The sequence below is a fragment of the Lipophrys pholis genome, assembly GCF_963383615.2.
Source record: "Lipophrys pholis genome assembly, chromosome: 3".
In the NCBI taxonomy this organism is placed as follows: Eukaryota; Metazoa; Chordata; class Actinopteri; order Blenniiformes; family Blenniidae; genus Lipophrys; species Lipophrys pholis.
This window is the reverse complement of record NC_137627.1, coordinates 7,415,887-7,439,320: the sequence shown is the minus strand read 5'-3', so window position 1 is coordinate 7,439,320 and position 23,434 is coordinate 7,415,887. Positions and strand designations below refer to the sequence as shown.

The 23,434-nt window shown below is 41.1% G+C and overlaps 1 protein-coding gene across 2 annotated transcripts; it reads right to left on the bottom strand.

The window, feature by feature from the left end:
- Positions 1 to 585: 585 nt before the first annotated feature.
- On the bottom strand, positions 586 to 21,231 carry mpzl3 (myelin protein zero-like 3). Of its 2 annotated transcripts, XR_013935190.1 has the most exons (8): positions 20,980 to 21,231; positions 18,086 to 18,252; positions 11,542 to 11,755; positions 9,010 to 9,166; positions 6,496 to 6,565; positions 6,137 to 6,271; positions 4,354 to 4,505; positions 586 to 2,670 (listed from the first exon to the last, which is right to left on the bottom strand). XR_013935190.1 is itself a non-coding variant. In XM_080459230.1 (6 exons), exons 1-6 carry the CDS (start codon positions 21,035 to 21,037, stop codon positions 6,191 to 6,193), a joined length of 747 nt encoding a protein of 248 aa, XP_080315356.1. In that variant the 5' UTR covers positions 21,038 to 21,231; the 3' UTR covers positions 5,209 to 6,190. The 2 variants fall into 2 exon arrangements, 1 of the variants encoding a protein (XP_080315356.1); XM_080459230.1 differs by lacking the exons at positions 586 to 2,670; positions 4,354 to 4,505 and having other exon boundaries at positions 5,209 to 6,271.
- Positions 21,232 to 23,434: the final 2,203 nt, after the last annotated feature.

The following is a 23,434-nucleotide window of genomic DNA, read 5'->3' as shown; positions in this document are numbered from 1 at the left end:
ATACACTATCAAGAAAAAAAGCAAGCACAGAGCATTATAAAATAGCTTCTGAGTATGAAAAAACAGGCTCTTTTAGACAGTGCTTTGATTTAGATCACTTCTAGATGTTATGTTTGATTTAACTTGATCTTAAAGAGGTGATAAATGATCCGTTTGTGGAGGCAGATAACTGCAGAAATATCAAAAGTCCTCAATGCAGCTCACGTTGTCCTTTAGTCGACAGAAAAAGACGCCCATCAGAGAGGAGCGAAGCACTTCATTACTTCACTAATCAAGCTCAAACGTTAGAGAGGTCTGAGAGTGAAAACAAATGCGAAGTCATCGCTGTGTGAAGTGCAGATATTTGACAAGTGACTGACACAGCAGTGGTAATAATCACTGACATTGTTATATTACAGCAATCAACATGCCAGTGACCTGTTGGTGCTAAACAGTGTTATTTTCCCCAAAGAGACTTGTGCTGATATATTTTTTTTTTGTACAACAATGCATACTGCGTATCACCATGGAAATAAGAGATGGAGGAAAAAAAAAAAATAATTAAGTGGGAGCAACGAAAATGTCAGGCATGCAGGCGAATGATTCACTGTTCAGCAGCATTTTATTGAGCACCACTGGAGAGAGACCACAACTGACAATCAACGAGGGGAAGGTCTGATAAGATTAAATGTCAGAAGAAGCATCACAATGAGGCAAAGACGTGACGGGCTGAGCTGTGAAGCATAAATCTGCCTGGTAAATTGTGGCTTCACATTTTGTCTTCTAAAAGCTAACAATGGAAGATGGCTGTCAAAGTAAATTTGCAGCCCTAAAGAAAGCAATGAAAAAAATTTAATAAAATAAACTGTGGAAAAAGTCACCTTTACATTTCCAAGACAACCACAATTTGCATCCCTACATGTTTCATTCCCACTGCATCTAGACATCCAGGAGACTATCAGCGCTAACATAAGCAAAGGACAGGCTGCTGATTCATCACAGAGCGTCACGGGGACACACATGTTTAATCAACAAATAAACATGTTGGAGGATTGTCGGAGGAAGCTGGAGTACCTGGAAAGAACCAACACAGACACACAGCAGAACATGCAAACACTCTGTCAGTATGTTTAGTTTGTTAATGAAATGTCATATCATTCTTGTCCTCAGTGGCAAGGTGCAAACAAGACTATCCTAGGCCGTTTAATGTTATTATTATTATTTTTCTGCGAGTAACTAGTCCCGCACCGTTGGGAGCACGGACTCAAAAAGCACATCAAAAACAAGCGGAACATTCGGGAAGAGGTTGCTCCCCACTAACGATTCAGCTCACTGTTTCTGGTTAATTGTAAAAAAAAATAAATACAAAGTGGACGGGAGAGGCGGCTCACGGAGGAGATAAAAGGAGACCAAAGGAGATCAGCGTCTGTTGTAATGGAGACACACACAACATTTCCTCTGGAATTTTCTAGTTTAGGCCGTCGTTCTACAAGACTCCGTTTGGAAGACAAGAAGCTTTCTTTTTTTTTTTTTGAAGTGACGTCACAGGTAAGGCATTCTTTCCATGGCTGAACTGACACACTGACACCTTCAGTCAGAATGTGGCGGAACCAGAAATGTCTCCTGAATCAAGTTGTTTTTTCGCCTCCGATACAATCAAGATATGTGTTGTACATGAATACTGTGAAGGGACAAAGGTGCATTCACATTCAAGCCAGGAACCACAGCATCAAATTACAGTGGCGACTGATCATGGCTGTTGGATTAGATTACGTGGATTAGATCTTCCTTTTTGGTCCTACAATGGGGACGTTTGCATTGTTACACCAGCCAAGAGAAAACTATTAAAAGAATATGAACAATAAATAACTATGCATAAACAATAATAACAAGAAAAAAGTACATAATCAGACATCAAGTCACAATATTAAGTCAGACATTTGTCACAACGACATTGTTATAAAAGTTAAAGTGGAGTGTGTGAATTTGTCCATGATTTGGGGTAGTACATGGGGTGGGGGTTACCGGGGGCAGTGCTGATTATAGAGTTTGACGGCTGCAGGGAGGAAGGACCCGCGATACGTCTCCTTCACACACTTAGGGGTGAAGGAGTCGGTCGCTGAAGGAGTTCTCCAGCGCTCTCATGGTGTCCTTCATGGAGTCGGAGTCGTTGTCCATGAGAGACGACAGCTTCCTCGCTGCCCTCTCTCCTACCACCTTCACTGGGTCAAGGACACATCTCAGGAGTTAGATGACCTTCTTAATTAGTTTTTGTTTTTTTCAGCCTTCCCCCCCCCCCACAGTGGAAATGCTGTTTCGCCAGAAATTGCCATTAATCCTCTTCAAAGTCTTGCATCAGTTCTCTGTGCTCTGAGTCCCACAGGCCCAGGACTGTTCCCTGTGGGGCCCCCCACACTACAGAGAACTGTGTCTGACACACAGTCCCAAGAGACCTCGCATACTGTGGACGGTTTGTGAAATAGTCCAGGACCCAGGATGTGAGGTGCTGGTCCACTGCAGTGTGCTCCAGCTTGTCCCTCAAGAGCTCGGGTTGTGTTTTGTTGGAAACGCTGGAGAAATCAGAAAACATGGTCCATCCTCACAGCGCTCCCAGGGTTTCTCCTGGTGATGGAGTGTAAGAGGAAGACGATGGTAACGTCCACCGCCGGGGCAGATGTCTGCTCAAACCTGCTGAAAAAGGAGTTCAGATTCACTGATGGTCCCGTGCAGCCTGGAAGTTGGGTTCCTCATGGCCAGAGATGGTTTTAAGGCCTTTCCACACTCCACTAATGAACTAGTGAAATGTTACTTTAAAACTCCTCTAAATATATATTTCCTTTCCTTTGTTCTTGTGATGTTTAGTTAGTAGGTGTATTTCCATCATTGGTGCCTTTCTGTGTGGAGTTTGCGTGTTTTCTTGGGTTGTTTTGTTTTAAATGCGTTTGCATGTTCTCTACAGGAACTTACTTCGTCACATAATTGACAGGCAGGTGATGCCTCTGAACTATCAGTTCAGTGTGTGTGTGTGTTTGTCTTGTGATTGATTGGTCTTTGTCACACCCACAGTCACTTAAGATCAATTTTCATAAAGATAAAAATCGCATAGAAGATGGACGTATAGAGACGGCAGTTTTTTACTAAGGAATGTAAAATCCGTCCATAAAAACTCCCTTTTGAGAGCAGACATGATCGAGTCTTTCAGAAAAAAACTGGCCTGATAGGTAGTGTGTACATAAAGTATTTGTCTTCCTGTCCGGTCTACATCACTCACTCTAGACTTTATCCATTGAACTAGAAGTCAACCTCAGGCTAATCGTTAATCATTGATAATTCTGTGCAGATAGTGGGCAGTAGAAAGATTGTGATTCTGCATCATCATCTCCGATTTAATTCTCATTTATAAAATATCTTTCGGACTTTAAAACCTAAATATGTGGTGAAAGTTGGCTAATGCACTTTGGTTTCGTAATCTGGCCTTTCACTGAAGTGGTGTAACTTATGTCAGTAGAGTAACACTTGTTCCTTGCCCACAATCCCTACACAGTTGTATTTTTCTTTTGAAGAGACAGACGATGATCAGCTGGAGGATGAAAATCAATACGTTTTACCACCACTCGGGGCAAAATAAAAGTGAAACCAGGCATCAACTCTTGAAATGAGACATGACTTGAACATCTGATATGAGCGCGCTCAGTCCACTGAGGAGAAAGTGAAATAGGGTTATTCATAAAACTAAAGCTACAGTTGCACAGGCATACTACTTGGGTGGAGATGTTGTGAATCAGCCGTATTCATCTGGACCCCCAACACATGTATCGGTAAATAGTCTGGCATGTCAGGTTATCACATACAGTATCATGAGGTCTTTAACATAGTGAATAAACTTCACTAATGCAGCACATCTTTATAGATTGAGCAGCTTTGACACACTTGTCACTTCCTCCCATTTGCAGACACACACAAATAGAAACACACGCATGTGGAACTGTTTCCTGCAGATTTTCTCAAAACTTGACGACCTAACCTGTATGGGGCCTTAAATCTTTGTCCCCGGAAAGGAACACACGAACACACGACCACATTCCACCTGCAGGCCCTCAATTTCCACACTGCACACACCTGAAATCCTTACGCAAGCCTTAATCGTCACAACTGAGTGTCTCAACACTAAACCTCCACCTTAACGCCGTAAATCCCTGCATTTTAGGCCACACACAGCAGGGCGTAATCTCAGTATTTCATTGAACCGCTGGATGGCAACATGAAGTTCAGTGTTTTGCCTGTTGACACATGGGCGGGCAGAACTTGGAAGAAAACAATCCTACCCAACAAATATCAATATTTCTAACAGTGAGTGTGATGTGTGCCGCTTACCTCAGACAGTCTGTACACTTCCTGTTTTCTGCTTCCCTCTGGTCACGGCGGAGCCAGGCTGGGGTTCGGGCCAACATGCGGCGCATGTTACCGTTTGTGAGATTTTTGTATTCCCATGTTTCTATCTTTCTGGCAGGAACAATACCCAGCAGCTGAAATAAATTTGGATAAATAAGGCAAATCTGCTGCACTTCCACTGTGGATCATCCCCTTCGCTAAGCCCACAGGTAGACATTAGTCTGATGAAACAGCTGTTCCACAGAACTGAGCGTTTGGAGGAACGGATGTCACGTTGGAAGAGTAAATAAGTCTTTTTGTGCCAATGTTCTGGCTTTTTTTGGCTGTAATGATTTATCAATTCAGCCTGGAAATGAGAGAAAAACCAGTGACTTCCTCCCAAGCAAGGTTTTACCCACAAAACTGAGTCCAGTGGGCAGTCAGCCGGGTACTTGCTTTCAATCAATTGTGCCTTTTATTTTTTTCCTCCGGCCTGTCATGTGTAAGCTGTTGCCATGGTAGTTCAGATGAAGCAGGAATGATAATTGTTTCACCATAGCAAGAGTGTGAATTATTTAAGCCTGGAGGGTCTGAATAAGAAAAAAACTGAAAAAGAACGGAGACAGAATAAGGGCTTATCGTTTTGTTTCTTAGGTGCTTCTTCATAACTCTTGAGGCCCACAACGGTACAGACGACGCAGATGCTCCTGCAATTTGCGAGTAAAGCTCCAAGGATCCTGTCTGCCCTCTTGAGTTTTGTTTTAAACGAATATTCAAGAACATTCATGAATAGTGGAAGAGGCCATTCATGAATTCATGAATAGTGCAGTAGACCAAATAAAGAAAGAGCAAAGGAGGAAATGGTGACCACGAGCATTCAGATTTATGTAAAAATCGTCTGTATGCTGACAAAATGATTTTGGATCTTCTTGAAACAAAAACAGAGAAAAGCCCATGCTCTCATATTCAACTCCTAAACAATTTATTTGAGAAAAAAATGTTTCTAAAAAAATTCATCCACTAAAGCAAGCAGAGCATCCAAAAGCTCACAGGAAACATCCAAATCCAGTAGAGACCACAGCCAAAACCAGAAATCCTCAAATATTATGTATAAGTACATGTGGCATATACGTATATACTCACTGCTGACACGACACAGTGATATACAGAGGACTGGTGAAATATCACATATACTGTACAGACAGTTTTATGTATAAATATTCAGTGGTCACCGCAACTCTTAGAAATCATTTATTTTCTCTCCAAATGCAAAAGGAATAACGGAAATGTTGCACTACCACTCAAGAAAGAGAGGTTCCATACAGCCTTTCAGACACATGCAATAAATTAGACAAAACGTGATCTATCTCCTTCAACGAAAAAAAAAAAAAAAAAAAAAAAAGTGACACATGTAAATCATCAAGATATAAAAATATACATAGTGCGTGTTTGTGTTCCCACGTTCAGGGTCATTTTGTATCAGACTGTAAGAGCTACTCTCCTGACAGGAGGAAAATATCTTATCAACACCAAAACTTTAGGAACTTTTTTTTTGCTCAGCTCACTGAATGTGCTAAACTTATTTGCACTGTTTTGTGGAGCAACTTGTGGGGACAAAAAAAAATAAAAAAATTTCTAATTTGCCTATTTTAAAGTGTGATACATAATGGTGCAATAGTTTCGATAAGGGTCGCCACAAAAAGTAATCTTCCTCCCCAGAGTGACTGGTTGAGCGGTGGGCTGTGGACAAGAAGGCGTCAATCCAGCACCAACTTCCACTCAATACCTCTTATCATGAGGTGCAGAGGTTGCAGTTTCATCTCTTGACCACCAGGGTTCTCTAGCACTGAGACTCAACACAGCCGTCATCTGAGGGAGGCCTCTTTTTTAGGGTGTAGTACTGAGCCTCATCGTCCGAATCCTGCCAGGGAACATAAAGAGACCATCAGTCGGATGAAACGGCATATAGACACACAAACAACTGCCTTGGAAAAAAATCAATATTTTACAAAACCCCCAAGTCCTGTTGTCAGACATCGAGGACATGTAAAATTAAACATGTGAAATGTATCTGGCAGACATGTCCCGTTAACTTATTTATGTGGTGGAAGACAGTGAGTTGAAACGAAATGTTCTGTACTGTACCATCAGATATAGGTCACAGCATGTTTCCCTCTTTGCTTTGGCTGCTGGTGGGTTATAGCCGAACTCCTCCCTGAAGGATGGGAAAGGGACAGCAAAGGTAGTTAGTGATGGCAGCCGTCTAAATCGCCGGGGAGAACCGCCACTGCGTTTTGGACCAAATTTGGAGCAAAATGCCTCATAGAGTGAAAATCTACATTGCAGAATTCAGCTCCAAGCTGTGGTGCAATGCACTGATTTCAACCAGCGTGTCATTCTGAACCGGATTGTTGGGCTTTTCTGTAGTTCTAATACCTTTGGGTGGTGTTGCCCTTTTACAGTGCGTTTGGTGCAACTTCAAACGTCCGTCACATATGAAGATCAATCGGAGAAGCATCAGCAGGAGTCCGACATGACTGTTGTGAGTGTGATCTTCTTCATTTCTATTATCGTTGCAGAAGTCTGAGCTCTCGACTCACTGCTGCCACCACTGGTGGAAAGACGTTATTGCTAGTTGTGACGGAGGCGTACAGTGACGTTATGAAGAAGCCTTTGGAAAACCAATCTGGTTTGGTTTAGCTTCAGAAAGGAGCTAAAATTCCGGTTCTGGAAAGGAGCTACATAAAGTATTTGCCTGAGTAGATTTAACAAGTGTGGGAGTGTTTAAAAAAAAAAAATCTACTGAATTTTCAAAAGTCAGATAGTGACAATTTAATAGTGGTTCCAAGAATTTAATCAAAAGGCAAAACAAGCAGATTATCTAATAAACATTATGCCACAATCCTGATGAAGCTAACAAAGGATCATTGTAGCAGCAGTGGGGAGAAACAAAGAGCATTACAAAAATGCATAAATAATTATCAACAGGAATTCCTCCATGTGCTCTCGGTCAACCTTTAGGACGTGTTCGGCTTCAGATTTCCCACGTCTTTAAATGGGTCGTGCAAACAGAGCAACGGAATCAAAATAAGTCCTCATAAGACCAACCCTGATAAGTGAGTGCAACTGTTTCTGGGTCACACTCTGGCCTGGCAGAGTTAAATGAACTACATAAAACAGACACATTTAAGGTGTTACAAAAATAGAGTTAAAAAAGCTGGAATACAAAAAAAATATTTGGACTGTTGCACTTCCTTATGTACAAGTCAGTCTTATCTCTTGTGATTTTCTTTCTTCCTACTCTGTTACAGAGAATTTGGCTAAATGTCACGGTTTACTGAACAGGACAACAACAGAAAATACATGAAACATTCCCACGGGCCAATACTAGTTGTACACTCATACCATGATATTACAAAAGCAGTTGGAGTACACAATTTACATGCTTGCCAATACTTAATAATGCAAACTATTGTTAGAATAAATTTTTTTTAATTTCAGTGCCATCAGCTCAGTAACATATTCTTATTCAGTTTAATTCATTTTATCAATGGCTTCTTACACTTTACTTTCTATTTAGTATGTTTTGTCCATCACTACCTCATGTGTTTGCTCATTATACAGTAAAAATAGCGTTTGCTCAGGCGTTTTCAGCTCCTAACATATTTCAGCTGAATATATAAATAAATTGTGGGGGTGAAGGAGGGACGATAGGAGTTCTTAGAATACCTTTAGTGTCATTACATGTCACATATAATGAAATTACGCCTGCTGCTCCCTTTGTGCATCAACATAAACTTAAGCTATAGTTTTTGTGTATGTGAAAGCACAACGTGCAACACGTTTTGTATTGTCCTGTATGAAAAGTGCGACACAACTAAAGTTTGACTGATTGATTGAAATTACTTTAAAAATGTTTCATTTACTGACAGTAAAAAAATCTTCGCTCCGGAGACCTGAAGAAATTGATATCAGGCGATATCAACATGCGGTAAAGTGGTACTGGGTGAAGTGTCAGCGCAGATACCGGTATCAGTATTGGTTATCCAGCAGGTAGTTTTCATGGCAATAATGAAGCTGTTTTTCCCCATAGAAAGCAAATAGCTCAATTATTATAAAAACATTATGCTTGTACACGTTTGCATTTGCTACAATGTTCAGCAGCAGTGTTTTAGTAGACTGAAGGGCCATTTGTCTCTGTGAAGAGTGCTGATAATGCTCCGGATCAGACACTTTGACATAATGAAGACTGAAAAGCAATGTGACTTCCACAGCAGAGCCCAAACAACTGCTGATAAATTTGCCTGTATTTTAATAAGAAATTGCAGCCTGAAGGGTGCAAAGCAAATGTGAGTCTGAGTTTTAAAAATAGTTGCTTGTGAAACATTCATATTTTTGTATTACATCAGGATGTCTGAGCACAGAAAGTAGTAACGTTGCATTTCAAACTAGCCGTTGGATCTGCCAAATACACACTGAGTGTAGGTTTCACAGTAGCAGACCACCTGAAATCAAACGCTTCAATCAAACTGAAATTCCTTTTTATTTTCCCACCAAATTAGCAATCCAGAAACTCCTCTGTTACCATCAACGCCTGCCTTGACCATCTCTATCCCCGGGAGACACAACACTGCCGATTGGCAGAATAAATCTACTCACCCCTCGGCGACCTCTATGGGTGATCTGTAGGCCTTCGATTGGTTCCGCTGCTTCTTGGGACAGAGTATCCGTCCAATCAGGATGAGGGTGATGACAGCGGAGGGGAGGAGGACAAAAAAGAGGAGGACGGCAACGTCGGAGAAACGAATGCTGGGCGCTGGAGTGGAGGAGGAGGGAAATATGAGGTCATCAGACACATGAAGTTTATGATCGTACAAACGCACAAAGGACTCAACAGCACCTGCACTGGAACTCACTGCACAGGCAGCTCCTGCTGTATAACAAACATATGATGTAAACAACACCTCTTTCAGTGCACTTACTCACTTCACATCGTTTTCACATCTATGCAGCAATTCTGAAAGTAGCGGGTCAGAAAACCCACGGTTCCGATCATTTCACAGGGTCGAGTCAAGGACTGGCTCAATATGTTGGTCAGTGAAAACTGGCTGGACCACGTAGGAAAGGCATTTTCACTTCAATTTGATTTCTATCTTTAAGATGTAACTTGAATCAATAGCTCTCTCACAAATGTCTGCATTTCTAGGGAGCCACGACAGTCACCGTCTGCTGCTTTACAACATGCCTTAATCCCACCACGGCGCTGCCTGGTGTCATTTCTCTGCAAGCTCCATTTCTAAACGTAGGGAATTCGGAAAAACACAGCCCATAAGTACTGTGGTTAAATTTAGAACTTGTTCTTGTGCTCACATGCATGCAAAAGTGTCAACTGCAATCTTCCACAACACAAACAAACACTGTTTGTATGTTAATGCAGGACAAACAGCTGCAATTAGTCTAAAGTTTAAGCAAATCCTAAGAAAAAGAGGATGTAGATGACGAACCGCCAATAATGTGGCAACAAAGTATGCAAATCTCTTTTAAGTTACTTAATTCGTGTATCTCCAGTTTAATCACTTTTCAATAATATTCCATCCATGTCTTTATCAAACTGATTCAATATACAGTCACACAGTTGGTGAAAAAGTAGGCCCTCTTAAGCTATTCAAACAAAATGACATTTTGTTTTTTATAATGAGGTGAAGCAAATCAGCTTTCAACAAGTGACAGAGGAGGAATGGTACTAAATAGATTTCACTGCCTGCTTCTCAGACACGTTTCCCTGTTTTATTCATATTGAGTCAAGATTTTGAAAATCTAATTGACGAGTATTTGAGCTACTTTTTTCAGTTTGTAGTCCACTTGAAGCACCAGCTCTCCCAAAGACCTTCACTACAGTATCTCTATCAATATAGACTCATAAGATGACTGAAGATCGACCACATTAGGCCCTCATCTGTCCACACGTAGACAATCTGTTCACAACTGAGGCCTCTGCAGTTCTGCGGCCGGACTCCCGACAAGTCAGTCAAATTGAGTCCAAAACGCTCAATATTCATTAAGGGAAAAAAAACTAAAAACCTGACATTTAAAATAACTACTAAAAGCTGAAAGCAATCACTGAAACGAGTTAACATGTAAGAGGAAATGTTAGGAAAATACATGCAACCTTATGTATAGAGTGAAATAAACCTAATGGTTAAGTAAGGTGGTGGGAGCATCATTGCTGAATGCTGCTCCTCTTCCTCGGACGGCGGCCACTATAGAAGGAGAGTCATTTAGGTTCCCTACAGAGTGATGACTGACTCAGAAGATGTTGGATGCAGCAGGAAAAAAAACCAAAATGTTATTAAATCAAACACAGGCTGCACTGCGTGAGGCTCAATGGTCCAAACCCTCCCTGTGACGTTGTGCAGGTCTGATAAACTACTCTCATAAGTATTTAGTTGAGGTTATGGCTGAGAAACGAGCTTTAATGAATCCAGGAATCGCTTTCTCTTAACAGCAGCAATGTGCATGTCTAATGGCGGTTTTCAATAAAGACATGAAATACTGTAATTGTGCCTTTGGTATTATGTTAATCATATCGTATTTGTGATTTAGATGCAGATCAGAGGACATTTTCTGGCAAAACACAGACATTTCAAAAGACTTGCATACTTTTGTTACTGGACAGAAGAGGGTTGTACCAATCCTAATATCTAACCCTGGATAATCAGATGTGTTCAGTCATCTCTGCCTCCAACCATCTACGGGAAGTTCACAGCTGAAGGTGGTTATGAAAGACGAGCCAAGATTCTTACATAATGAGAGGATCATACAAACACTACCTCCATGTTTGGATTAGTCTGCCATGGATACAAATATGTAGCTGGCAGTGGGGCTTTAAACGTTTTGCATTCATCACTTTTCCCGGCACGCTCACAGTAGTACAAACTAATTCTGAGAGGAGCCAAATCCAGCCACCTGAAGTAACACCAAGATAAACTGTGACAAGAGTTTGAAATTCAAGCGTGTTTGAGAAGTAAAGATGACTTTTTATATTCAAACAGAATGTGCGTGCGTGCGTGTCCGTTCAGCTTAGATTCTGTTGTGCATTTTTAATGTGCAAACAAGGAGAATGGATTATGGCACTTTCTCTGGGAAAAAAAACAAAAAACGATAAGATTAAATGCATTCACGCGATCTTACACTTTGGCGTCACAGTCAATACGGTGTGTGAATTTGGGGACCCGTGGACATCCGGGGGGTTTCTGACCGAGCACGTATACGTCCCGTTATCGCTGAGCGAGGCGTTGGTCAAAAGGATGGAGGCGTCCCCACGCGCCGGGCTCCCCTGCCACCGGATGCGACCGTTGAACTGACCTTCAAGCGGGGGGAACGCCTTTGAGGAGAAGTGGAAAAACTGTGGGGGAAAAACAATAAAGAAAAAAGCGGATCGGAAGTGATTAACCGAGATTTGGGGACGTAAAAAGACATGAAACAGACTGTGTGTGTCGGACGGACGCCGTCTCACTGGAGGATTAAGACTTAAAAAAAAAATGTTTAAGTTAATGATCAATTTTCATGTTCAGCAGGCACATGATAAGACTAATCACTTTCGAATCTCACTTGTCTGGAGCAACAGATGGCGGTGGCACGGTTTCTTCTGGCCACGCTGTTCACAGCAGAATGGGGAGCGCTTCCGCTTCGTATTCACTCAATAACCAGTAAATAAGAATCTGATGGAGCCACGGCCAAGAGACATGCCTTCAGGTCTCTCAAAAATGTCCCTCACGTGCGTTTGGCTTGGATATTGTTGGCTTCAGTACGTTTCCAATAACAAGCGCCATCTTTTCATTACTCCCACATGAAGCTGACCCAGAACCTCGTCGAAAACATGACATCCAGATTATGAGAGAGTTGTGGGTGTGGGTGGATAAAAGGGGGCGATGGAATTATGGAAGAACTACGAAGCATGTATTCAGAATCTAAACATGTAAACTATGGGTGTAGACTGAGTGATGATGCAGCAGCTCGTGCAGAACTGGATAAAAGATCTGACGGTAAACACATAAAAACTGTCCCATCTGTTTCAAACTGCACCGAGCTGAAGGGTTATGGAAGCCAAAGTATCTCAAGACAAATAAGCAAAACCACATGTGAAGAAATAAATAATTAAAAAAATTACGTAATGTGAATGGGTGGCTATTGTTTTTTTTCAAAGCGTGCCTTTGACTTAAAGGGGACATATCATGCTAAATCCACTTTTTTACCCCTTAAATGCATTTTGTTGTATATTTAGAGTGTTTAGAAGTACAGAAAAGTTCAAAGTAGTCTCTTCAGGTGCTCCGTTGATATCTTTATATTCTGTTTTGGTCATATTTTGCGATCGGTTTCGATTTTTCTATTCTCTATTACGTTTTTTGAACAATGACGTCACAGTATTCTCAGCGGAACTGCCAAATTAGGACATCGACACTTCGAGCAATCCGCCATTTTTGTTTCTCGCTGCGATTTTGTAGTCCAACCGAAGTTACGAGAGGATAAGTCGAAATGTTCGGTTGTTGGATGTAGTAACCCACAAGCTTCGTTACACCGTCTCCCAGCATCAGAACCTTTTCGAAGTGCCTGGTTGAGTTTTATTTTTCACAGAAATGTACCCACATCTGTGAGTAAGGTCATTTTTGTGTGCGCGAATCACTTTAAGGACGACTGCTTCAGCAACCTCCGCCAGTATAAAGAAGGATTTGCCGAAAGACTTGGTCTGATTGAGCGGTCAGTTCCTTCTATCTATGGAGACGACGAACACAGCACTTCGGTAAGCTGTATATAACGCTAAAAAGTGTGATGATAAGACGTCCCTGTCATTGTTTTGTTAGCATTAGCAGTTGCACCGTCTTCATATGTTAGCGCTGTGTGCTCGTTTTAGATTATAATGTAACTTCTGTGTTAAATAGTCGTTGTAATACAGGCAGTATTGTAGTAGTGGGCATGGATGGAGAAGTTAGTGTAAATATAGTAACACACCATTGCGTTACATCCATATGAAGACGTTGTTCTGTAGGTGCATCATGGTCATTTTCATCTCGCTCCGCCGGGTCCGACTCTGGCTCCAACATGTATGGCTGGATGGACAAATCTTCCGTTGTTGACATTTTGTAAATAATGTGTGAATATAAAGTTTCTGCGCCGCTAGATAATTGTATCTGTTCTATCAAACTACAAAGATGGCCGAACAGGGTGACGTTGAACCGAGTGTCACCTCTGCAACCTGGAGAGGAGGCGGGGTATGAAGTGTGTCATTTGCATTTGAAGAGACCGCCCCAAAACGAGTTGCTCTCAGAAGCACATCAGAAAAGGGGTTGAAAAGGGGCCTGTGGAGCTCTAATAATGAGGAATTCAGACCCAAGCATTGCAGTTTCGCGTTGTATAGACCACAACTGTATGATTTATATGTAAAAAGGAAGGATTTAAAAGCATGATATGTCTCCTTTAACTGTCTGAAATAAAGGATTGGGAAGGACGACTGAAAACATAACTGGCATGATGTGTATTCACTGATTACAGTTTGAAATTTCTTTAAAATGAGCATGCATCTCTTTGCCAGCTGCTTCTTAATAAATAAAAAAATTTAAAAAAGGGTTCGAAAAACATATATGAATAAAAAACATTACAGTAACTCCAGGGTTCCGAACTTCAGTACAAAACTCGCCACCATTGAAAACAAGCAAAACTCAATAAAAACAAACCTTTCATTTCATCATAGAATTCCTGAAGTAGTTTTGATTTTGATTTTGCAGTCCATCATCACACACCACCCGAAAGGGCTTTCAGATGCGCAGATAGTCCAACCATCAGAACAATGGAGAAAAAAAAAAAAAAAGATGATTTAAGTGACTAAGTGAGTCACGAGGGCTGGTTTGAGTATTTGGGATACTGCAGTGATTTTCCATATCCGTCCCCAGAGTGTCAGAGAATGTTCTGATACGGACAACGCGTCTGGTGAGTGTCAGAGCTCAGGAGGTAAAAATGTGAGAAACAATAAGTCAAAAAACCATTTGAAGTAATTGAAGGTAATCTGTTTTCTAAAAACACATGAAGCCCGCAGCCTATATTTCAGCTGATTTCACCGTTTTGTTTTATTGATCAGCAACTGACAACTCAGCCAATCAGCTCAGCTGATTTCTACATTAATGACAGCTGCAGTACGCTGTCCGACACTGGGCATTGCAGTAATGTTTTTAGCGTACTGTTTGTGTGTGGGGTTTCATGACAAAAACAACAGCACCCACTAGTGGCCCTACACGAAAACTACATCTTTTTTCAAAGTTTTCTTCGTTCCCGTGTAAATGGACATCGTTTTCAAAAACACTGCCGTGTAAACGGGGAAACTTCCGAAACGAAAACGAAAAAAAAAACCAAAAGCGTTTTCACTCGAGGTGTTGTGTAAACGGAGCCTACCAGCTTCACCAATGGTGTTTTCACGTTAGCCATGTTTAGGCGGACCCGAGAGTGATGCAGCAGTATCTTTGTGAAAGCCAAAGCTTAAATGGCCTCCTGGACAAACCACGCGACACAAAAGACGCTCACAGTGACCGGAAATCAATCGTAGAGATTGAAATAGTCTCCGGGGGAGTAACTGAGATTACCCATCAAAAAGGATTTGACCTGATAAAGATTGAAAGAAGACGAGCCGTGGATACGACATTTGTAACCAGAGTAGGACCAGCTTGTGATAGAGCTGAGTAAACAGTAACGCGAGTGATCTAGAAAGCTTAAATGTCTAGAAACAAAGCGAGAGCACAAATACAACAATTACAAAAATTATGACTATATAAATAGAAATATACATTATGTATGTTTATCAATACCAATTATAGCTAACATTTCCAGGTCTCCAAAATTATTATTGAAAAGCAATCAGGGTAAGACTAATGTTTTATAAAAAGTCAAAAATATTTTCAACCTAATGTAAAAATATCAAAAAAATAGGGATGACATCATTAAAAAATTGTGTAAAGACTGACTCAGCAAAACGGAGGCGAGCCCACGCCCCCTCAACCTGCCCCTTTCTGTGCCTGAACAATAAACAATACAATAGAGATCAGTAATGGAATCAAACATTGCGTAACATTTAGGCTCAACTTCCCATTTTGCTTAAATGTCATAAAAATGCGTTGCACAAATATTTATTACTTAAAATCAAGATCCTGCAAACAATCTTGTGCCTTGCGTGAGGTTTATGTATTTACAATCTAAAAGGGCGTAAAACGCTTGGATCAGTGTCAACAAGCTTCCCAATAAACTGAAAGGGGGAGAAAGAAATAAAGCATACAGAGTTGCCGGAACAATTACAGACACTGATCCACTTTTATGGCTTTACAGTCGTGTGTCTATCAGCTGGAATTTTCACAGAGACTGAGTGGAGCTCTGGCAGAGATAAAGCCGGTTATTCATCCACGGCTGATCATTTAAAGACTTGGCAGCGCTCGGGCCTGCATGAGAGCAGCTTGAAGTAGAGGACTACGTGAGCGTCTGCTTAGTCTAGAAATAAAAACATCAGGCCCGGCGGTCCTTTCAAATTGGTGGGTTGCTGCAGCAACGTGAATTCGACATTTTCCAACCGGGACCCCCGACATTACAACTAAGACGTGACAGGCCAGAGCCTTGACCGGCTTAACAAACCCTACAGACACCGAGGTTTAACAGCACGGCGGTAGATTCAAATGTGACGTTATTCAACAGAATTCAATTGCAAAATGTTCTCATTACCAGCGGCTTCCACGGATATTTGATTGAACATGCAGCCTCTGGTTCCCCAGTCGGCAAAATGAATTCTCATCAAGACTCAGGTAATTATGCAAGCCGCTGAAGCACTGCAGCAATTCCGATTGACGCGAAAGCTTTGGCAGCAAGATGATATTTTCTGACGGAGGTTCGCACATGCTTATTCATGGTCTCTCTCTCACCGTGATATACGACCAGAGACGCGCAGGCCAATAAAGCAGCCAAAACTGCTAATGAAATTGGATGGGAAGTAAATGAAGGCTTCGAAATAGAAATTAGAAACTTCCAGACTTCATTTCGTTGGTGAGCAACATCAGGATACTGCCACTTGTGATAAAGAGAATAGAAAATGTGGTCACTGGAGGTGTTTTCCTCCCCCGGCAGTAATATCTGACACACCTTTTTTTACTCATAGCGGTGTGGCTTTGGGAGGTAATCCCGTGCGATCTGCTGACAAAACACGTGCATGAAGTCCTTCCCTTCTCCTCCTCGGTGTCTCGCCACACATCTTAAAACCAGAGAACGACGTCTTAATGACCAAAACAGCAGCACTCCATATCAGAAGAGCCACAAAGCATTAGCCTCCACTTAACTCTGAGTGCTCCTATAGGAAATGAAGGCATATAGGGTTGCAGCTACCACACTATGGATTCCCGAGGTCCAAATGGAATTACACGGAACCACACTTGATGGCTATCTTCAAGCACAAATGGAACTTCTTCAACGATGTGGTGCATGTTTTGTGTGTACTGGTCAGTGAAACTCAAACCCAGAGTGTTGCGGGTTAGTAGATTGAGTGCAGTTATGGGATGAGAAGGAAGCGTCAGAACGTATCTCCAACGAGACCGCTATCCCATTCCGGAGGAAGGGAAATTGACTTAGTCCACCAGCTGAAGTTTTGCTCCGGACGCTTTGGAAAGAGACACACGACGATTTGAAGGTAGAACAGTATATCACAAGAACACCGAGATAAACTACGAAAAGATATCTGTGTAAAAGCCATCAGCAGTTTTCTACAGGGTACGGGTAGGTTAGGGTATAAGAAACGAAGCTACTCGAGACTGTTTTCACAAACCTTTTTTTTTTTGTTTTGCCGTCGGTTTTTTTAAAGTATATATGGAAAATCTGAAAGTATCTCCCACTTCAAATTCAGAGATGTTGTTTTACAATGGCATCTGTAGCTGTAAGACAAAGAGCAGTAAATGATATCCGAGAGGCGGGGGGGGGGGGGGGGGGGGGGACATGCTGGACAGGCGATGATCCATCCCGCTTTTTTGGGACATTGCAGGACAACTATTGCGCTTCTTGAGAATCTGCCGTGTCTTTCTGCTGAACTTTTCACTGGCTTCTCACTCCATCCATCAGGACTGTGAACTGACTTTAGATCCGTTGTTCTCACCACGGGGCAGATCAGACTAGAAAAGGGCACAAGGATTCCTTTTACGTTGAAGTTTTGTTGACACTGAGTGAGACTGCTGCAACCGCTATTTTTCCAATTACTGCTCTGAAGCCTTTTTCACTGGATTATTTATTTATTTATTTTGTCTTTGTTGTCTGTTTTTATGAAATATTTACTTGTAGACACACAATATCTACCAACCATGGACACTTGGGGTTGTAAAGGAGAAAGAGGTGAATCTAACTGAAAGATATCCCAAACATGACCTTTCTTTGGCCAGAAATCTCACATTACTAATAACAATTACTGTAGCTTAAGAAAAGCAAGTACAAATTGTTGAGAAAATAATAACCAAGCTTATATAACTCAGTTCATATATATATATAAGGAGCAGCAACAATCTCACATTCCTGCAGTACTGAAGACATTGTTCACCATCTGTTCTTTCTATATTTACAGTCGTATTTGAGAAATCTAAAGAAAAAAGGATCATTTACAAACACAAATATGATTTCAAACTTGTTTCCAATATTTTTTGTGTGTCGGCTCTCATAAATATATACTCACGGTCTGTGGTGGACCTCCACTTTGGGGCCTGTAAGACCAGTCGACGGTCATTTTACTGGTCGGCCGACTTGTGGAAGTGAATGTGCAGGACAACGTGACCATTTCTCCTCGAGATGCATGGAGCTCTGCTGGAGTCGTCACTGAGATACTGGAGACTGGAGAAGGAGCTGGTGGTGAAATACAAGTGAGGACATAAAAGATGAAGGAAGAGTAATCCAAAAGGTCATGGGTGAGATGAGGTTGGATAAAGTCACATGTTTTAAGGGTTTGGGAGGGAAGAGAGCGTGGGAAAAGAAAAGCAGACGGAAGAAGAAGAAGAAAAAAAAAAAAAAAACCACAGTGAGCGACACTTGACCTGCTAACTGTGGACAAAAACAGTAAATACAACGGCTTGATAGTATCTACGAATATTCTCACACTATGGGGGCTCGACAGTGTCAGCACAGCCCAGGCCTTACTGGTAAACAGAGGATTGAGTGACACTCTAATACGATTTCCTCACCAGCCACTCTTGATACGTTTGACAGACTTGCAGCACATCTGTCTGTCGGGAGCTGTCAGGTGCAGATAAGACTTTGTTCCCCTGTCTCTTCAGATGGATTTTCATTGTTATCGTTTCACTGAGAACTCTGCGGGTATCCAGCCACAAAGCTGCAGGGGCACCTTTTCCCTCCACTTCTCATGAACATGAGCTGTTGTCTTCTACTATAAGAACACGATCTGCACAGCTGCTTACACATCTCAAACATATGGGACATACTGTAAAGAGGGATTTGGTGTGACATTTCTAATAATATATCTTTTACATTTAAACGTTGAAACTTTTTCTTGGTTGTGGCGCTGAGAATACATGATGAACAATGTCTATATTTCCATCAAACCAAACATTTAGGGCCAAAACGACTATAATCTCAACATATAGCCAATTTTAATGAAACTTTCTGGTGAAAACCAACAATGAAATGCCCAAACGACGTCTACTAATACTGTTGTATCATGCATGACTTTATGAACTCACCCTGACATCATGGCTTTGAGGCTATTGTTAGTTTGCATTTTCGCAACGAAGTAGCTGGCCTTCCTGGCAGCATCATGGAGTCTCTTGTGAGCTGGTTTATGTTTGATACCCCTGGTGCAAAAATCAACCATTAGGCCATTTGGTATCTGCAGCCAACTATTGTTAATATCAATTTGTTTCTACATGAACGTTAACTTCAAGGACTGTGTGACAAAACATCTATGAATTTTGAGTTTCTGAACCAATGTTAACGTATATTAATCCAATACCCACTGAGAAATGTCAGAGAGGACCTTTAACTGATGGGCTGGTGAGCCCAAACGCAAACCAAGATATTATCCTGCTGCTGCTCCTCTTGCTTTAAACATGAAGTTATGGCCAAAAAAACCTGTATTTGTATATCAACCATCACTGATATAATAGACTGTTGTTTGGTGGTGGTGGCTGGGGGGGGTTTATAAATGGAAAAAATATCTTGATTTCAAAAGCCTGAGATCAGCAGATAAAACCATCTTAGACTGACACCACTGGTTTCATCAGAGGCTCCAACATCCATGATAAGATCAGAGTTCATCTGGCATAAATGAGTGCAGGAGATACCCCGCGATCAGCATGATTCATCTACAAAGACCTCGGGGTGAGCGAGTCAACAACATGAACAATGCTATCTCTTCATAAAAGCGGAGATCCGACAGAAAGAAAAAAAAAAAACCATGAAAGCTGAAGTGGGTTTGAACTTCAAGACATGAGAGATGCTGGCAACCTAAGTAATTAGTGGTGGAAACTGGCAGCTCATCAATGGACCTGCTGACAACTAGACATTTTCAGGGGGGCACATAGGTCTGGCGTGGTCTTCCTGTAAGTCCAAAGCTATCAACTATTTAGACAAATAGGCAGATCCCATACAAATAAAGACAAATTATCACTATATGAGGGTTTCGTACTCTGGACAGTTTACTGTTTCTGTTATATTTTTATTACTACTAGTAGTTGTTGTCGTTGCAGTAGTAGTATGAAGCCTGGTACTGTGGCTATAAAGCCTCTGACAGACATTTCTGACCGATTCAAACAATAACAAAAAAAATGCTTATTATCAAAAAAACATGCATGTTTCTCTCTCACACACACACACCCACACATACATACACACTCACACACACACACACACACATGGTATGAAGAGATGACATGACTATAGATATTACAATGGAAAGGAGGGTTGCAGGGCAAAGTATTATTTAGTTTCACTGCATAGTTGCAAGCTTTTCAATTTAATTTATTTGCATTTACATATGAAGCACGTTTTTAAGACAAAACAGATAATTAATATAAATTTTCAAAAAAAACGAAAATTAGAAAATGGTGGTTTTGTTTGAAAATAAATAAAGATATAAAGGAGATTAAGATTAAAATAATAAGACAGATCAGTTTAAATTGAAGCTGTACTCGGTAGTAAATGGAGGAGAAGGTATAAATGACACAAAAAAGATATTAAACTGCTACCTTATGACAGTAACGTGAGTATATGTAATCAGTTACATGCACGCTGGCAGTATAGAAGCACTGATGTATACAAACAGCGAGCAGTTGTTCGTTTCCTACAATAAAACATGGCGTTTGGTGGCGTTAACCTGGCTGGCGCAGTTTGTCCCACTAGGCCTGACTTCACCTTGGACTCCTACCTGCTTTTACGCACTGCTGGTGCGTAAACATTCAGGGAAATTCAACCTTTCACACGCGTTAAGTATAATCCCCTGCACCGTGCGCGACACTTTTCCATTCGGATATCAGCACCCAACACTTTAAGTGAACTTAACAAACTTTCTTTTTTTTCTTTTTTTTTTGTACTTTGGATCCGAGGCTTGCGTTTACTCACCGAGACCAGCGAGCCACCACAGCAGCAGAGAGAGCGCACTCCCGGCGTGTCTGAGCATTTTCCTCGGGAAGAACACGCAGCTGCGCTCAAGTGTCTCGTCTGGGATTTTTTTTAAATAAATAAACAAATTTTAAAAAAAAAAGTATTCCCCAACTTGTTGCGTCAAAGGTTTGGTAAAAATTCCGTCCATAGTCTGATGTTGTCACTCGGAGTCTCCGCGTCGTCCGCAGTGAGGCGAGCTACCTGCCAAACAGGTGTATCAGGAAGTGGAGTCAACAAACACCCGCTCCAAGTTGGGATGAGAGGGAACACCCTGCTGCACTGCAGTTATTCAATGAACGAACTTTTGCCATTTAAATTTAGTTCCCACGACAGGTTAATTAATACTCTGATGGAGTGTAACAATAGGAATATAGATAAAGAGAGATAAAGAAACAAAAGAGACGATAAGATTAGTTTAGTTTTGGTATATATATATATAGGAAAAATATATTTTATTTGTATTGTTTTTAGATTAGTTTAGTAAATCAGCCTTTACCATAAAATAAATAAATAAATATATATATATATAGCTAGGAAATAAGAGAGAAATTTGTATATATAAATATATATATTTATTTTATATTATTTTTAAAATTTATTTATTTATTTATTTATTTTTAGATTAGTTTAGTAAATCAGCCTTTATCAACCAACAAAAGGGTGTCTGGAGCCACCCTGGGGTTTCTGTGGAAGAGACTACTCTTATCTCTCTGTGTGCATGGATTTTATTGTGGTAGCTCAAATCAACCGTGTGTGTGTGTGTGTGTGTGTGTGTGTGTGTGTGTGTGTGTGTGTGTGTGTGTGTGTGTGTGTGTGTGTGTGTGTGTGTGTGTGTGTGTGTGTGTGTGTGTGTGTGTGTGTGTGTGTACGTGTGTGGGGTCGCTGTGTGAGCAGCATGAACAGCCTTTATCGCTTTATTGCTTGTTTTGTTTGTCAGCACTTTTTTTAATTACACATTTTTTCACATCATGGACTGACAACCAGCAAAATGAAATAAAAATCATAAAGAGCTGTAAAACGTTAGCACCACCCGTCCGCCTGCCCTCACATGGCCCCTATGAGCGGAGCGGCCTTATCTCCCCTGCCAGCCTCTGTATAAAACCACAGATGCTCTATTGGGATTCCCCCGGAATTTCTCGGCGTCTCTCAGTGCTATCCCTGTCCCCAATCTCCTGTCTTTGCCGTTGCAATTATCTCTAATGGGAGGAGGTATTTGTTTTCCTAGCCCTCCGCTGAATCAGTTTTTGCTGTGGTGTAATGCTTTATCTCTCATGTTTGCACAGACTCCTTTTGAAGTGCGTTTATGTCTTTATTTGGTCTGGACTGTCAGCTCTGTTTTTACACCCATCTGTTCTGGCCAGGAGCATTTCCTCTTCTTCTGACAAGCGATGATGTTGTACTCGCGAAGCCCTGTTTTTAGACAATTCGGAGGATACAGAACGAGCGCAGCATCCTCTCTTACTTTGGGCTTTGCTCTCTAAACTGCACCGTGCCCACATCAGCTGCGTATTGTGTGCTCATTCAGTGTCTGACAGAATTACAACCTCAGTCGTGACACATTCAATACTGAGTTAAATACACAAAGGAATGGTGCCAGTCAAAGAAAAAAAGAAATCAGAGTAAACAACCCCGTCTGTAATCTGTAAAAATGCTGATTGTATTGTTCAAGGAATTCTCCTAGCTGGTGAATTGGAAGGGACGTGGCTCATGTTTCATTCAAAGTCTCAGTAAAAGAACACGTGTTCAGAACAGTTGTCATACACTGAATGTTATATGTAAACTGTACAACTCAGGTGTACAATCCCATTTCAAGAATGTCCAAACTAACAAAAAATGGTGAATATTTTAATAGTAATCAAGTTTATCTACATCAACAAAGTCTGTTTAGAAAGAAAAATGTACAATCATTTAGAAGAAAAACTGAAGAGAGCTTCAACAAAGTGTTAAAAGTTGAAGATCTTGTGGATTTTCCCATCTTTAAAAAAAAAAAATGTTTTTAATAGTTTTGGAAAATGTAGATAGAAGTCTGTGCACACAGACAGAGGGTTTAAACCAGCGTCGGGTGTTCTTGATCTTCAGGTGTTCCGGCAGTGAAAACAAAACAATCACAAGACTGCGATAGAAATCACTCCAGGGACGCGGGAACAATTCTGAAAACTACGGTCTACAAACACAGTTTATCTCTGCATCTATGAAAGCTAAAACTCAAACAATACATCTGAGGTCCGGAGATGAATTAAATTGAATCGTCAGGATGCTGCCCCACCCTCTGGAAAAAGGTTTGAAAAAAAAAAAAAAAAAGGGATTATTGGAATCATAGTTATCATTTACCAGTTTAACTGCAAAACTTTGTATTTTACTGAGAAAAACATGATGTCCAGCACGTTAACATGGTGCTTCTCTGCCGTCTGAC